A 16769-nucleotide genomic window follows, 5' to 3' on the forward strand; every position below is an offset into this window, starting at 1 on the left:
GAAATTAAAGTGATCACAGATTTTCTTTCTTTTTGACCTAGCGCCTCTAGTTTAGCCAGAAAATGGACTTTTATGTTTTCACTCAAAAAGTCGGTTTTTGGTGAGAAATTAAAGTGACCACAGATTTTCTTTCTTTTGTCCTAGAGCCTCTAGTTTAGCCAGAAAATGGACTTTTTGTTTTCACTCAAAAAAATCGGTTTTTGGTGAGAAATTAAAGTGATCACAGATTTTCTTTCTTTTTGCCCTAGCCCCTCTAGTTTAGCTAGAAAATGGAATTTTATATTTTCACTCAAAAATCGGTTTTTGGTAGGAAATTAAAGTGATCACAGATTTTCTTTCTTTTGGCCCTAGCGCCTGTAGTTTAGCCAGAAAATGGACTTTTAAGTTTTCACTCAAAAAATCGATTTTTGGTGGGAAATTAAAGTGATCACAGATTTTCTTTCTTTTTGCCCTAGCGCCTCTAGATTAGCCAGAAAATGGACTTTTATATTTTCACTCAAAAATCGGTTTTTGGTGGGAAATTAAAGGAAATTATTATGATTATTAAAAGGATTTCCAAATTTCTAAAGAAAAGGTTTTCGAAATTGCAAGTTACCTTACACAATCAAATATTACCCCCTTTTTAACATAATTTTTAACCACAACTCTGCTAATAATGCTGATTTATAAAATTTTATTTCCTACAAAATGTTCATGTAAATGTATAAGAATACAAAAAATATTTATGATAATCATGTTAAAAAAATAAAAGAAAAATGGTTTAACTTAATTACAATTTTTACAGAGTTTTTTCTTTAAACACAATTATTATATAAAAATGAGTAAAAAATATTGATGTTATCAACTAAAACGATAGCTAAACACTCTACATTAAGAAATTTCAAATCAATATTAAACAGTTTGTTTTGAAATGTTCTAAACGTTTGTAAAGGGATGAAATTTGATGCATAAAATATTTCTGGAAACATTTCGGTAATATCGGTTAATATTAAATAACGTCAGATTAGTTTCAAAACTTTCGATTCTAAAAATATCTGTAACACACTATTAAAATAACTAAGGGTGTTCCTATTCTATCAGCCATACTTAAACACATACAAATCGAAAAGAAACAAAAAAACACGAAGCATATTTCAAGGGATAATAAGGATAGATATCAAGAGGTAGAATAAAAAAAATTACAGAAATTTCTATCTGACAGAAGTGGAGAAAAAAGCGAGAAATACATTTTGTTGCTGTTGTTATCATTACATTAACCATGGCCAGAGCATTGTTATCGTAGTTGTCATCATCAGAGACGTCAACATTAATTATAAAAGAGATTCTTTACACTTTTTTTTCTCGTCGTTTTGTCATGAGTTTAATGTTTTTTTTTTCTTTTTTATGCTGTAGTTGTTATTGCAAAAAAAAAAAAAACATGAATACATAAACTATGATTTATATAATTAAAAAGGAAATGATAAAATGAAGAAGGAAGAGTGAAAAAAAATGAAAATATTTTAAAGGCATTTTGTATAGCTGGAAAAAAAATAACAGTTACATTTAAACAACTTAATTAAAATGTTAAATATTGTTAAAGAACTTCATATTTAGTTTTTTTATATAATTATTTTTTTTTTTTTATTTTTTCAGCCACCACTTGCCGTTATGCCAAAAGTGCTTGGTCGGAATGTGATCCCAAAACCAATATGCGTTCCCGCATTTTAACTTTAAAAAAGGGTGAACCGAATTGTTTGGAAACCAGAACTATGCAAAAGAAATGTAAAAAAAGTAAGTATTTAAAAATGTAATTTGAATATATTTTTTAAAGAGTTTAATAAAGTTGTGTTAAACTAGTTGTTACTTTAAAGTGGAAAATTTGTTTAAGAGTGGAGAATAGTGAGGGCCAGAAAAGTGTGACATTTTTATAAACTTTAAGGGGAATTTATTTTTAAATAATTTTAAGATTTAGCTCCTTCTGCCAATAAACAATTTCTATTCCTGCTGTCTTGTCACCAAGAATTTTCCAAAAAGTTTGTACTTCTGCATGCGATCGATAACTGAAGCGAAACGATCGTAGTTGAACGAACCTTGTGGAACTTAATCAGAGAAATACAAAACCCACTTGATGAAGAGTTTTCCACTGGAATAGAGATCAGTTTAGGGTCTCTTGCATTTAATCTTCTTGGCCGATAAGATAAAAATCGGTGATAGCGTGAATTTCCGACTTTAAGCTAGTTTTATGGTAGGGGAAACATGATGTAGTGATGATCTTGAAGTTGAGTTCCTTAAGTTCTCTTCTCTATCGATTATCTGTAAGTGCTGTTCTTCTCACATGATGCAGATCTTACCACTAAAAGAGAAATCAATTTGGATTCTCTTGCAATACGATGTGCCTTCTTGAGAGTAATGGGAAATAGAATGAATCAGAGTAGAGTGATGAGTTGAATACTGATTAATGTACAGTAGAGTGGGTCGGTCTCTATGGACAAAAAAAAGTTGTGTCAGTCACCCCCTAGGATTAAAGATATGTAAAAAACATTTCCAAAAATATAAAAATTATTTTTTGCCACGCCTAGAAATACCGCCCTTTTTGTTTTTTATATATTACGTCGTCATTTTAAGTCCGATCGTCACATATGATATATCAATATTTATGGCTTGGCTGTAGCTACATTTCACCCTTAGACGATTTTTAAATTAGACGTAACAATCTATGCCCGACTTCTGATATCTCGGATCCTTCCCCAAAATCTGAAATTGTGGCTATACAATAATAAAGAGCTTTTAGTTATATGAAATATAGGCTTTTGAAATGCTCACTTTTATGCATAAATAGCTATTTTATAGATATTTAAAAATGTTCATATATTCATTATCAACCTTTCTCACAACAAATAATTAATTTGCCAGGAAAAACCGTCGAAAACATTTTTTTTGAAAATGAATTATAAAAATGTTATTTTTTCAGTTACAAACCCTTCCAGATCCTACTTCCTATTAAAAAAGAGGAAAGTGTATTATAACCTACAGCACTATAGTGGTTTAACTTTGTCCATCCGACTTGTAATCAAACTACAAGTCAAAATTTTCCAGATAATGCGATGCACATAGGCTGATATATTTAATTTTACCCAAGGACGAAGTTGTTTGAAAATGGATTAAATCGGTTCATTATTCCCCTAGCCCTCATACAACCGTACTCCCCGAATACTGCTTTGGAGCTCTTAATAATGGCTTCAAGGTCGTTAATTCCCTCTTAAACACTACAATTAGGATGTAATTCTGCATATCTATCTCTTATAAGAACATAAAACATTCCACCAAATTTTTATAGGATCGGTCCATAATTGATCCTAGCTCCCATATATAGTCTCTTTCAAAAAATCAGTTTTTCATCGATAAGTTGCTCAAATAGTATATCGTCACCTAAAACGCTAGGGCCGTTTGCGTTTACAAGAGAAGCAAAAAACTATTGAAATTGAAAAGTTTGGTTAGTTAGGGCCGTTTGCGTTTCAGGTGACGATATGGAAATTAAGACAAAATTCAATATAAATGCTATATTAAACAAGTAAGAAATTATAGTGGGGAGAGGCCGACTATATAATACCCTACACCTGTTACAAAAATAAAATGTGATTTAGTTTTCATAATAAAGCATATAAGTTGAATTGTACCTTGCCTCCGATATACTTAAGTCATTTATTGTTGAATAAAATTGTGGACAATTAAGTCAAATTTTGAAGGGGGCTTTGTATAGGGGTTATGGTCAAATGAGACCCTATAACTATAAAATTCATGTTGGTCATCAAGGCTAGTATAGAACTTGGTTTTGTAGGTTTTTGTCGAGATACGAGTATATTAGACATAATTATGAACTTAAGAGCCCTATTCGGCGAGTTCAGTTGTATGGGGGCTAGGTGAAATAATGGACCGATGTTAACCATTTGTAATAGATTTCGTTTTCGATATCATAGAAGATCGTGTGCCAAATTTCATTGAATTATGTTCAAAATTGCGACCTGTAGTTTGATTACAAGGTTTACAAGCCCTATTCGGAGGTTCAGTTGTATGGGGGCTAGGTGAAATAATGGACCGATCCCCACTAAAGTGGCGTAGGGTATAAAAATAAATCATATTTTAGTTATGCTCATATCTGGTATCATATGGCCGGCCATTCCCGATTATTCGTTTTTTATTATTTAAAGAACTTCTTTAAAAATATGTAACTATTTAAAAGAATCATAAAATAAATTTATCACATTTTATAAAAATTAGTATAAACATTTTTAAAAATTGTTAAAAAAAGAAACATGCAAGTAGTTGTATGGAAAAAAACATGAAAAACATTTTTGTAAAACTTAGCATAACACTTTAATTTTTCATCGATTTTTATAAAATAAAATGTTTAATTTTTATGTACCTACGTGATTTTGTTATTAAAGGCTAAATAAAATGATATTTCTTTTGTTTAGATAGGGGTAGGATGCAATTTTTGTATTGTAAATTAATTTAAAAAAAATTGTTTTCGACCATATCCCTAGCAAATTAATTGTTTGTAGTTTGAACTACACAGGTATTTTTAAATACCTGTAAAATAGCTCTTTATGCATAAAAGTGAGCATTTTAAAAGCATATATTCTATGTAATTCAATGTACTTTATTCCAGTATAGCCACAATTTTCGATTTTGGGGAAGGATCCGAGATATCAGAAGTCGCGCAAAGAATATGACGTCGAAATAAAAAATTGCATAAGAGTGAAATATAGCTAAAGTCAAACCATAAATATTGATATATGATATGTTATGATCGGACTTAAAATGGCGGCGTAATATATAGAAAACAAAAAGGGCGGTATGTCTAGGCGTGGCAAAAAAATATTTTTTATATTTTCGGAAATGTTATTAACATATCTTTAATCGTAGGGGGTGACTGACTCAACTTTTTTTTCGACCCACTCTAATGTACAGTTTTATACCCAGAAATTTCTATTCTTTGTCAGAGTATGTTTCATGGTTTACAAAACATTGAGCAAAATTCTGGTACATGGACCTGCAATATCCATGTATAAAAATTTTCACCCAAGTATTCTCTACATGTCACAAAAGATGGGAGAGTATCTAGCTGAGTTTATCCTTACAAAGCAGACGTTTACGTAAAGGACTCCGCAAGACCTCGTTTTGGAGTTATGGTTCTTCTACTTAGCGCCCAACACTGATGTGCCTTCTTGAGAGGAATAGGAAATAGAATGAATCAGAGTGAAGTGATGAGTTGAATGCTGATGGATGTACGGTGTTTTAGCGATAAAGTTCTCTTCTTTGGCAAAGTATGTTTCATGGTTTACAAAACATTGAGCAAAGTTCTGGTACATGGACTTGCAATATCCAAGTACAAAAATTTTTACCCAAGTATTCTCTGCGTGTCACGAAAGGTAGGAGAGTCTACAGCTCATCTTATAGTTATAAAAAATAATTGTAAGTTTATCCTGACAAAGTAGGCGTTCACGTAAAGGACTCTGCAAGACCCTATTTTTGACCTATGGTTTTCCTACATAGCGCCCCAAACCGATATCCCTTCTTGAGTTTCTGAAATATCTTGAGAATCTAGTTGGCTTAGTATCACCAAATTATTACATAAACCACATTCATTCGCTATCACCTGATGCATTAACCGCAATACAGATTTATAGGGAAAATTCCAATATAACTGACAACACAAATTTTAATAAACTCCCTTATGTTTTGTTCACCCCGTATTTAAAGAGAATATTTCAATTAAATTCTAGCTCATATTATATGTATAAATTTGTTATTCCCCAATTTTTTCTACATTTCTATCAACTCTAGTTATCCATCATTGTCAATGATATTTATAAATATAAGATTTGTAAATATATATATTTTTCTTTTTCATACAAAATTTTTTCAATTCGCCCTTAATATAAAGGGATTTAATTACTTCTCTAGGGTATATTGTAAATACACTCGGTACATACTGTATAAAAAACGAAAATTGTATTTAAACCGAGAGAAAAAAAATATACAACATTAAATTTGTTAGTTTATCCCATAAATAACGAAAAAATGAATGAAATACATTAAGAACTCGTTTAACAAATTCAACAAGTTGAAATAACTGTTTTTAAAAACCCAGAAATCTAAGCAAATCTCAAACATTTCGGTGGTATTTAGACTAAAATGTATAGATTCGAACTTATCATCATTACCGTTTAGTTCTTGCTTTCATAGTAATGACCTTTGACATTTGTAATGTTTTTTTTTTTTCACCCGTATCCTAAGTCCCAAGTGTATATCATTCTAAAACAACTTATACAAAAGCAATACATATATTTTTTGTCATTGAATATTCTTTTCATTACTCCTACAAGTAACCTGGTAATGTTGACAAACATGATAAATCTTTAAATTTATGATGTTTCTATAAAGGTAAGAATCTAATTTAAAACAACTGACTAAAAAACTAAATAAAATATGGCCTAAAGATACCAATTTTTTTGGTAAAGAATCAAATTTTTATTGCAGACACAAATTTATTTATGATCAAAAGTCTTTGATTTGTATAGAAGAAATAAAACAAAAGCTCAATGAAAATGTAGAGAATAAGTGAATGTGAGGAAAGGATAATTTAGTTAAGGATAGAATAAATAGTTAGAAAAAATAATGTGGTGGGTAGAGACTGAAGCAAATAAATCTAAAACATTCAATAGTTTATTAGGTTATAGACGTCTCTTTGTATTATCCGAAACAATCCCAGGGTTAGTTTTTCCACCGCTGCTTTATGACTGTGGGTTTGCTTCCAAATCATGCACAACATTTAGTCCCACAGTCACTCTTCTAAGGGATCTTGTTGTCTCTGCAACAGCACCCAACTTATCCCAAAACATTAATTTCATCGTAGATTAGTCTCCTGATAATTAGGCCTCAGCGACAGATAGTTTTAGAGAGTTCAGTCCAAACGACGCTACACGGATCATATAGCCTTAACCGCATTACTTTCCGAAGTCGCGGGATAAAGAAAAGATTCATCTGTATAGATCACGATCCTGTGATCGTGATCGTCGGAAAATCTAATGTTAAAAAGTCACCACCCACTCAATCTCTTCATATTCATAAAGCTTTATGCATTTAAAATATATTTTGTAATATTCTAGCAAAATTAAATATTTGGCTACAGTGCATATAATTATATTTTTAATGTATGGTCTACATTTACCTATTTATTTGGTAACATAAATAACTGCATTATATTTTTATCATAAACACATAATCTGTAATACAATTTTCTATAAAACAGGATGTATAATAACTAAATGTTATTACATATGTATATTGAATTAAATTTGAATACTATCGGGGGTTGGTAGTGTGTCTGTCTGAGGCTTAAAGGTTCAATTCCGAAGTTTAATTGTATTCATTATCAGAAATATTTGACTAATGTTGTGATAATAAAAGTTGAACAAAAAATGTTTCTAAATTGGTTTAGCGAATACATATTTTTTTTATATCACTTCTTCAATAACACTTTGCATCACAACACCCTATTATTTTGTTTTATAGTTTATTGTTTTATTATTTTTATGCCTGCATTTTTTGCCCTAATTACGTTAGAAATTGAAAATCTCTTGAATTTATGATACCATATTTAGAGCTTTTTTTATAATTTCCCTTTAAACATTTGTTTACTTTTTTACAAAATTTTTTCAACGTTTGCCATGTGACACATTTACGAAAAAGTTTGCTTAAATAATTCTGTTTTCAACGTTTTACAATTAGGGTTCTACTAAAAATTAAATGTACATTTATATACAAAAACATATTGCACTAAAATAAAAAATATTTTTTCAACTAAAACTGAAGAGAACTGAACTAGAACTGAACTAGAACTGAACTAGAACTGAACTAGAACTGAACTAGAACTGAACTAGAACGGAACTAGAACTGAACTAGAACTGAACTAGAACTGAACTAGAACTGAACTAGAACTGAACTAGAACTGAACTAGAACTGAACTAGAACTGAACTAGAACTGAACTAGAACTGAACTAGAACTGAACTAGAACTGAACTAGAACTGACTAGAACTGAACTAGAACTAGAACTGACTAGAACTGAACTAGAACTGAACTAGAACTGAACTAGAACTGAACTAGAACTGAACTAGAACTGAACTAGAACTGAACTAGAACTGAACTAGAACTGAACTAGAACTGACTAGAACTGAACTAGAACTGAACTAGAACTGAAACTAGAACTGAACTAGAACTGAACTAGAACTGAACTAGAACTGAACTAGAACTGAACTAGAACCTGAACTAGAACTGAACTAGAACTGAACTAGAACTGAACTAGAACTGAGCTAGAACTGAACTAGAACTGAACTAGAACTGAACTAGAACTGAACTAGAACTGAACTAGAACTGAACTAGAACTGAACTAGAACTGAACTAGAACGAACTAGAACTGAACTAGAAACTGAACTAGAACTGAACTAGAACTGAACTAGAACTGAACTAAACTGAACTAGAAATGAACTAGAACTGAACTAGAACTGAACTAGAACTGAACTAGAACTGAACTAGAACTGAACTAAACTGACAGAACTGAACTAGAACTGAACTAGAACTGAACTAGACTGACTAGAACTAGAACTGACGAACTAGAACTGAACTAGAACTGAACTAGAACTGAACTATAACTGAACTAGAACTGAACTAGAACTGAACTAGAACTGAAACTAGAACTGAACTAGAACTGAACTGACTGAACTAGAACTGAACTAGAACTGAACTAGAACTGAACTAGAACTGAACTAGAACTGAACTAGAACTGAACTAGAACTGAACTAGAACTGAACTAGAACTGACTAGAACTGAACTAGACTGAACTAGAACTGAACTAGAAACTGAACTAGAACTGAACTAGAACTGAACTAGAACTGAACTAGAACTGAACTAGAACTGAACTAGAACTGAACTAGAAACTGAACTAGAACTGAACTAGAACTGAACTAGAACTGAACTAGAACTGAACTAGAACTGAACTAGAACTGAACTAGAACTGAACTAGAACTGAACTAGAACTGAACTAGAACTGAACTAGAACTGAACTAGAACTGAACTAGAACTGAACTAGAACTGAACTAGAACTGAACTAGAACTGAACTAGAACTGAACTAGAACTGAACTAGAACTGAACTAGAACTGAACTAGAACTGAACTAGAACTGAACTAGAACTGAAACTAGAACTGAACTAGAACTGAACTAGAACTGAACTAGAACTGAACTAGAACTGAACTAGAACTGAACTAGAACTGAACTAGAACTGAACTAGAACTGAACTAGAACTGAACTAGAACTGAACTAGAACTGAACTAGAACTGAACTAGAACTGAACTAGAACTGACTAGAACTAGAACTGAACTAGAACTGAACTAGAACTGAACTAGAACTGAACTAGAACTGAACTAGAACTGAACTAGAACTGAACTAGAACTGAACTAGAACTGAACTAGAACTGAACTAGAACTGAACTAGAACTGAACTGAACTAGAACTGAACTAGAACTGAACTAGAACTGAACTAGAACTGAACTAGAACTGAACTAGAACTGAACTAGTACTGAACTAGTACTGAACTAGAACTGAACTAGAACTGAACTAGAACTGAACTAGAACTGAACTAGAACTGAACTAGAACTAGAACTGAACTAGAACTGAACTAAAACTGAACTAGAACTGAACTAGAACTGAACTAGAACTGAACTAGAACTGAACTAGAACTGAACTTGAACTGAACTAGAACTGAACTAGAACTGAACTAGAACTGAACTAGAACTGAACTAGAACTGAACTAGAACTGAACTAGAACTGAACTAGAACTGAACTAGAACTGAACTAGAACTGAACTAGAACTGAACTAGAACTGAACTAGAACTGAACTAGAACTGAACTAGAACTGAACTAGAACTGAACTAGAACTGAACTAGAACTGAACTAGAACTGAACTAGAACTGACTAGAACTGAACTAGATCTGAACTAGAACTGAACTAGAACTCGATTTTTCTCTAAAAAAGTAATATTCCAAATTCAATTCAAATTATTTTTAGGGAAACCATATCGCCTTTCAAATACCAACCTATTGTACACGTGTGTTGTTCATTTACAGATGTAGGTGGAAGAATAATGAGACTAGTGGTGGTGGTGTTGTTAGAGTGATGCTCTACTAAAATTGAAAAGCGTTACACACACCTTTTGTTACAAAATCATTATTTTCTTTTATGAATATTTTAATGAGCGTTAGATTTTTGTGCGCTGCATTAAAATGCAAAAAAAAAACAACAAGAAATGCAGTAATTTTCACTCGTTTGGTTTGGTTTTTCTTCAACATTTTTGCAATTGCTTTCCAGGATACCAACTAGTTATGATTGTTACATTGTTTTTGATAGAGGTGGATTATGTGTAATTAAAAAATGTTTAAAATACACAAGTACCTAGCACCAGTCGTTTAAGTTGGATAATGCAGGAGCTGGAGTATGAGGCACGTGTGTGGTTAGTTATTTGAATGGTTGGTTGGTTGGTTGGTTGCCTGCCCGAATACAAGTATAGAAAAAGCAATTAAGAATTTTCTGTTACTAACGAAAGAAATACTAACACATCTATAAAATTATTTTCTAAAAAAGCATTTAGTAAAGAATTACAAAAACAGAGAAAAGGCAAAAAATTAGAACGGAAAATGAAAGTGCTTTAAGTGAGTAAATAACATTGAGAAATAATTCATTCACAACAGAATGTAGTTAAAAGTGTTTATATTTATTTAAATAATATTAAAATTTAAAATTCTTGTATAAAAAATTTAACATTTTCCCTGGGAATTCAAGTAAATGTAATTTGAACAAAAATGTCATTGCACAAAAATAAAGCAATGATAACATAAATTTATTTTATTGAATAATTAGGTCAAAACAAAATGTAAAATTGGGATAACTGTCTTCTTTTTATGCATATTTATTTGTCCACCCTCATTGTTTTTATTAGATTGTGTTTTTGTTGTCATTTAAATTATTTTTGTAATAAAACCAAGATAAAACAACACAAAATAAGATTAAAAAATGTATTTAAATTGTATAAAAATAACCCCAAAGTTAAGGTGACTAACTAAATCGGTGGCTGTTCCTGTTAGAAATAGGAACCGGATGTTTAGATTAAGTAAACTAAACGTAACTGAGCGAAATGAGTTTTTAGTAATAGAGCGAATACTAAACTGCTTAAGCGATTAAGAAGGCAATTTGATATTAAAGCAAAGACACACTTAAGATCACATGGTAATTTTAGTACGATCATAGAGGAATTAATTTACTATGAATTTTGTTTCTTTAGACAAAATAAAAATAAATTTTATAAACTTTCAAAAAGTGAAAGTTGAAGAACAAAAGTTAATACCTTTCAAGAGTTCCCTCTTATAGTTTTTCATTGCCATAGAATTCTATATGTCAGATCATATGTTTCTATGTTCAATATTGCAGAAAAACTAAACAGTACCAGTTGAATAAGGAAAAAAAAGTATCAAAAACTTCATTTTTAATACCAAACAATTTTCAATTCTAAAAAAAAAAAAAACATTTCTATATGGAACACTTCTTCCCCCTAGTTCATTTCGTTCAAACAGACAGGCCGACTATTTTTCACCCTTATCGATGATTTTCGACTTTTAACGAATTTTTTCGATATTAAAATTGTATAGGTAGAATATTTAAATTCGAATGAAAATAAGTTACTATTATATTAAAAAAAGCAAAAAATAATTTTCTTCATAATTGAAGCAAAAATATGAAGAATTTTGGAATAAATTTTAATATTTTGTTAATTAAATAAAAATTATTTAATTTATTTAAATTGTTGGGAAAAAGCCAAAAATTTCAATATTTTTTCAACTTTTATTTGCAAAATTGATCCTTCGTCTTTTTTCTTACAAAATAATCGACTTATAGACTTTGATAACACAAAAAAGTCAACTTCGACTTTTTCCTACATAAAAGTAAAACAACATACCTGGCAACTCTAAAAACACCAGCAACTTCATTCGAAAAAAATGTAAACAAATGACAGTGCAAAATGCAATTATAACATTTTATATTTTTTTCTTATTAGAACTCTATATCTTCATCTTTTATTATGTATTTCCATTTCACACATTCACATTCATTTTAACACTTTTTTTTCATTGACAAACAACAAGTGTTGAAATTAATGGTGACCTGTTGCATTTTTTGCAAATTGGCTGCCACTGCCTTATAATTTTTCATTTCTAACAATTAAACACAAAATTTTCCTAAAACTTTTATTTATTCCACAAAATATAACTCTTGCCGAACATTTTGATATAAAAATTATTAAAATCACACAACTTTTACTATAAAAATTTAACAAAATTAAAATTCACAAACAAAAAGACAACCGGCCGCTATTAAAAATACGAAAAAACTAAAAAGTAGAAGTAAAAAAGTAAACAGAGCGAATTGAGAGTTGAGAGATATAGTGGATTGAGAATTGTAAACATCCAAGACAATGTTTGCATAAAGTAAAGACAACAACCAATTTAAAAGACAACAAAAATTAGTAAAGACAACTTTTGCTTTAATATGTAAAACATTAAATTTTAATTTGAAATTATTTATTACTGACTAGACTAGACTACTGATTTTAGTAGGAAACACAGTGTGACAGTAAAAATTTATATAAGAGCAAAACTTTTAATAATATTATGTTTTTATATATTAGGCTGCTAATAATTTTTTTTATGCAATTTTCTCTTGGAACAAAACCTGATAGCTTTTCATAAACAAATTTTTAAACTATAACTCTATATTATTGAAAATACACTAAAAAGAACAAATGAACAAAGTATTATTGTGTTCTTGAAATTAATACTTTTCTAAAATCTTTACCGTAAAAGCCAAAAATATATTTTATGAATTGTTAAAAATATACCAAATCATAAGAATCCCCGCATAAAAAGTCAAACAACATACCTGGCAACTCTAAAAACAACAGCAACTTCATTTGGAAAAAACGTAAACAAATGACAGTGCAATTAATATTGCATTTTTTATTTATTTCTAATTAGAACTCTATATCTTCATCTCTTATTATGTATTTTCATTTCAAACTTTCACTTTTTACATTTTAACACTTTTTTTCGTTGACAAACAACAAGTGATGAAATTAATGGTGACCTGTTGCATTTTTGCAAATTGGCTGCCGCCGCCTTATAATTTCTCATTTTTAACAAATATACACTAAATTCTGCACAAACTTTTATTAATTTCATAAAATATATTTCTTGCTGACCATTTTGATATAAAAATTATTAAAATCACACAACTTTTACTATAAAAATTTAACAAAATAAAATTTCACAAACAATAACACAACCGGCCGCAAATAAAATCACGAAAAAAACTGAAAAGTAAAACAAAAAAGTAAACAGAGCGAGTTGAGAATTAAGAAATAGAGCGGATACTAAACAGTGTTGCCACTATTTTTCCAGCATTTCCCGTTAAACCATGTCACAAAAACCGAAAAAAACCGTCAAAAGCCTCTAGAAAACGGCAAATTTAACCGGCAGCTGGAAATTTTGTAATTTGAAAAAAAAAAAAAATCCAAATTTTTATGAAAAGTAAGAATATTGAATTTCGACTATAGATTAGGCCACTGAAAGTACTCTACACTATAGATCAGACATTTGATTCGACTATAGACTAGACTATAGACTAAACTATAAACTAGACTATAGACTAGACTATAGATTAGACTATAGATTAGACTACAGACTAGACTATAGATTAGACTATAGATTAGACTATAGACTAGACTATAGACTAGACTATAGACTAGACTATAGACTAGACTAGACTAGACTAGACTATAGACTAGACTATAGACTAGACTATAGACTAGACTATAGACCAGACTATAGACTAGACTATAGACTAGACTATAGATTGACTATAGACTAGACTATAGACTAGACTATAGATTGACTATAGACTAGACTATAGACTAGACTATAGACTAGACTATAGACTAGACTATAGACTAGACTAGACTAGACTATAGACTAGACTATAGACTAGACTATAGACTAGACTATAGACTAGACTATAGACTAGACTATAGACTAGACTATAGACTAGACTATAGACTAGACTATAGACAGACTATAGACTAGACTATAGACTAGACTATAGACTAGACTATAGACTAGACTATAGACTAGACTATAGACTAGACTATAGACTAGACTATAGACTAGACTATAGACTAGACTATAGACTATAGACTAGACTATAGACTAGACTATAGACTATAGACTAGACTATAGACTAGAATATAGACTAGACTATACTAGACTATAGACTATACTATAGACTAGACTATAGACTATACTATAGACTAGACTATTAGACTATAGACTAGACTATAGACTAGACTATAGACTAGACTATAGACTAGACTATAGACTAGACTATAGACTAGACTATAGACTAGACTATAGACTAGACTATAGACTAGACTATAGACTAGACTATAGACTAGACTATAGACTAGACTATAGACTAGACTATAGACTAGACTATAGACTAGACTATAGACTAGACTATAGACTAGACTATAGACTAGACTAGGCTATAGACTAGACTATAGACTAGACTAGACTATAGACTAGACTAGACCATAGACTAGACTATAGACTAGACTATAGACTAGACTATAGACTAGACTATAGACTAGACTATAGACTAGACTATAGACTAGACTATAGACTAGACTATAGACTAGACTATAGACTAGACTATAGACTAGACTATAGACTAGACTATAGACTAGACTATAGACTAGACTAGACTATAGACCAGACTAGACTATAGACTAGACTATAGACTAGACTATAGACTAGACGATAGACTAGACTATAGACTAGACTATAGACTAGACTATAGAGACTATACTATAGACTAGACTATAAGACTAGACTATAGACTAGACTATAGAACTAGACTATAGACTAGACTATAGACTAGACTATAGACTAGACTATAGACTAGACTATAGACTAGACTATAGACTAGACTATAGACTAGACTATAGACTAGACTTAGACTAGACTATAGACTAGACTATAGACTAGACTATAGACTAGACTATAGACTAGACTATAGACTAGACTATAGACTAGACTATAGACTAGACTATAGACTAGACTATAGACTAGACTATAGACTAGACTATAGACTAGACTATAGACTAGACTATAGACGAGACTATAGACTAGACTATAGACTAGACTATAGACTAGGACTATAGACTAGACTATAGACTAGACTATAGACTAGACTATAGACTAGACTATAGACCTAGACTATAGGACTAGACTATAGACTAGACTATAGACTAGACTATAGACTAGACTATAGACTAGACTATAGACTATAGACTAGACTATAGACTAGACTATAGACTAGACTATAGACTAGACTATAGACTAGACTATAGACTAGACTATAGACTAGACTATAGACTAGACTATAGACTAGACTATAGACTAGACTATAGACTAGACTATAGACTAGACTATAGACTAGACTATAGACTAGACTATAGACTAGACTTAGACTAGACTATAGACTAGACTATAGACTAGACTATAGACTAGACTATAGACTAGACTATAGACTAGACTATAGACTAGACTATAGACTAGACTATAGACTAGACTATAGACTAGACTATAGACTAGACTATAGACTAGACTATAGACTAGACTATAGACTAGACTATAGACTAGACTATAGACTAGACTATAGACTAGACTATAGACTAGACTATAGACTAGACTATAGACTAGACTATAGACTAGACTATAGACTAGACTATAGACTAGACTATAGACTAGACTATAGACTAGACTATAGACTAGACTATAGACTAGACTATAGACTAGACTATAGACTAGACTATAGACTAGACTATAGACTAGACTATAGACTAGACTATAGACTAGACTATAGACTAGACTATAGACTAGACTATAGACTAGACTATAGACTAGACTATAGACTAGACTATAGACTAGACTATAGACTAGACTATAGACTAGACTATAGACTAGACTATAGACTAGACTATAGACTAGACTATAGACTAGACTATAGACTAGACTATAGACTAGACTATAGACTAGACTATAGACTAGACTATAGACTAGACTATAGACTAGACTATAGACTAGACTATAGACTAGACTATAGACTAGACTATAGACTAGACTATAGACTACACTATAGACTAGACTATAGACTAGACTATAGACTAGACTATAGACTAGACTATAGACTACACTATAGACTAGACTATAGACTAGACTATAGACTAGACTATAGACTACACTATAGACTAGACTATACACTACACTATAGACTATAGACTAGACAAAATATTAAATAATATTATGTTTTTATATATTAGGCTATAAAAATAACTTTAAAAATCTGTGGAATTTTGCTAATAAAATATTAATTGTAACAATTTTCTCTTGGAACAAAACCTAATAACATTTCATAAACGTATTTTTAAACCATCACTCAATATATTGAAAATACAATAAAAACAATAAATTAACGAAGTATTGTAAAGTGTGTTCTTAAAATAAATATTTTTCGAAGAACTTAACCGTAAAAACCTTTAATTAATTTTTGGAATTGTTAAAAAAAA

At 30.5% G+C, this 16769-nt stretch overlaps 1 protein-coding gene and 1 long non-coding RNA gene across 5 annotated transcripts in view; one reads left to right on the plus strand and one right to left on the minus strand.

Moving 5' to 3' along the window:
• LOC119604666 overlaps window positions 1-16769 on the minus strand; it is a 259457-nt gene that overhangs the window by 242170 nt on the left and 518 nt on the right. The window contains exon 1 of one of the 3 annotated variants that reach the window (XR_005231537.1): window positions 12048-12401. The exons of the other annotated variants lie outside the window; for them this stretch is intronic. This is a non-coding gene — a long non-coding RNA (uncharacterized LOC119604666). Of the gene's footprint in view, window positions 1-12047; window positions 12402-16769 lie in introns of those variants that run through there. 3 annotated transcript variants of the gene reach the window in all.
• The window catches only part of LOC119604661 (protein kinase 4-like), a 121133-nt gene that overhangs the window by 102588 nt on the left and 1776 nt on the right, over window positions 1-16769 (plus strand). For both annotated transcript variants that reach the window (XM_037957433.1, XM_037957434.1), the window contains one exon: window positions 1633-1770. In XM_037957433.1, the coding sequence (XP_037813361.1) occupies window positions 1633-1770 (138 nt within the window). The remainder of the gene's footprint in view (window positions 1-1632; window positions 1771-16769) is intronic.

Source organism: Lucilia sericata, unplaced genomic scaffold (genome assembly GCF_015586225.1).
Source record: "Lucilia sericata isolate MDLA Ls3-8-SP2 unplaced genomic scaffold, ASM1558622v1 Contig000417F_arrow, whole genome shotgun sequence".
In the NCBI taxonomy this organism is placed as follows: domain Eukaryota; kingdom Metazoa; phylum Arthropoda; class Insecta; order Diptera; family Calliphoridae; genus Lucilia; species Lucilia sericata.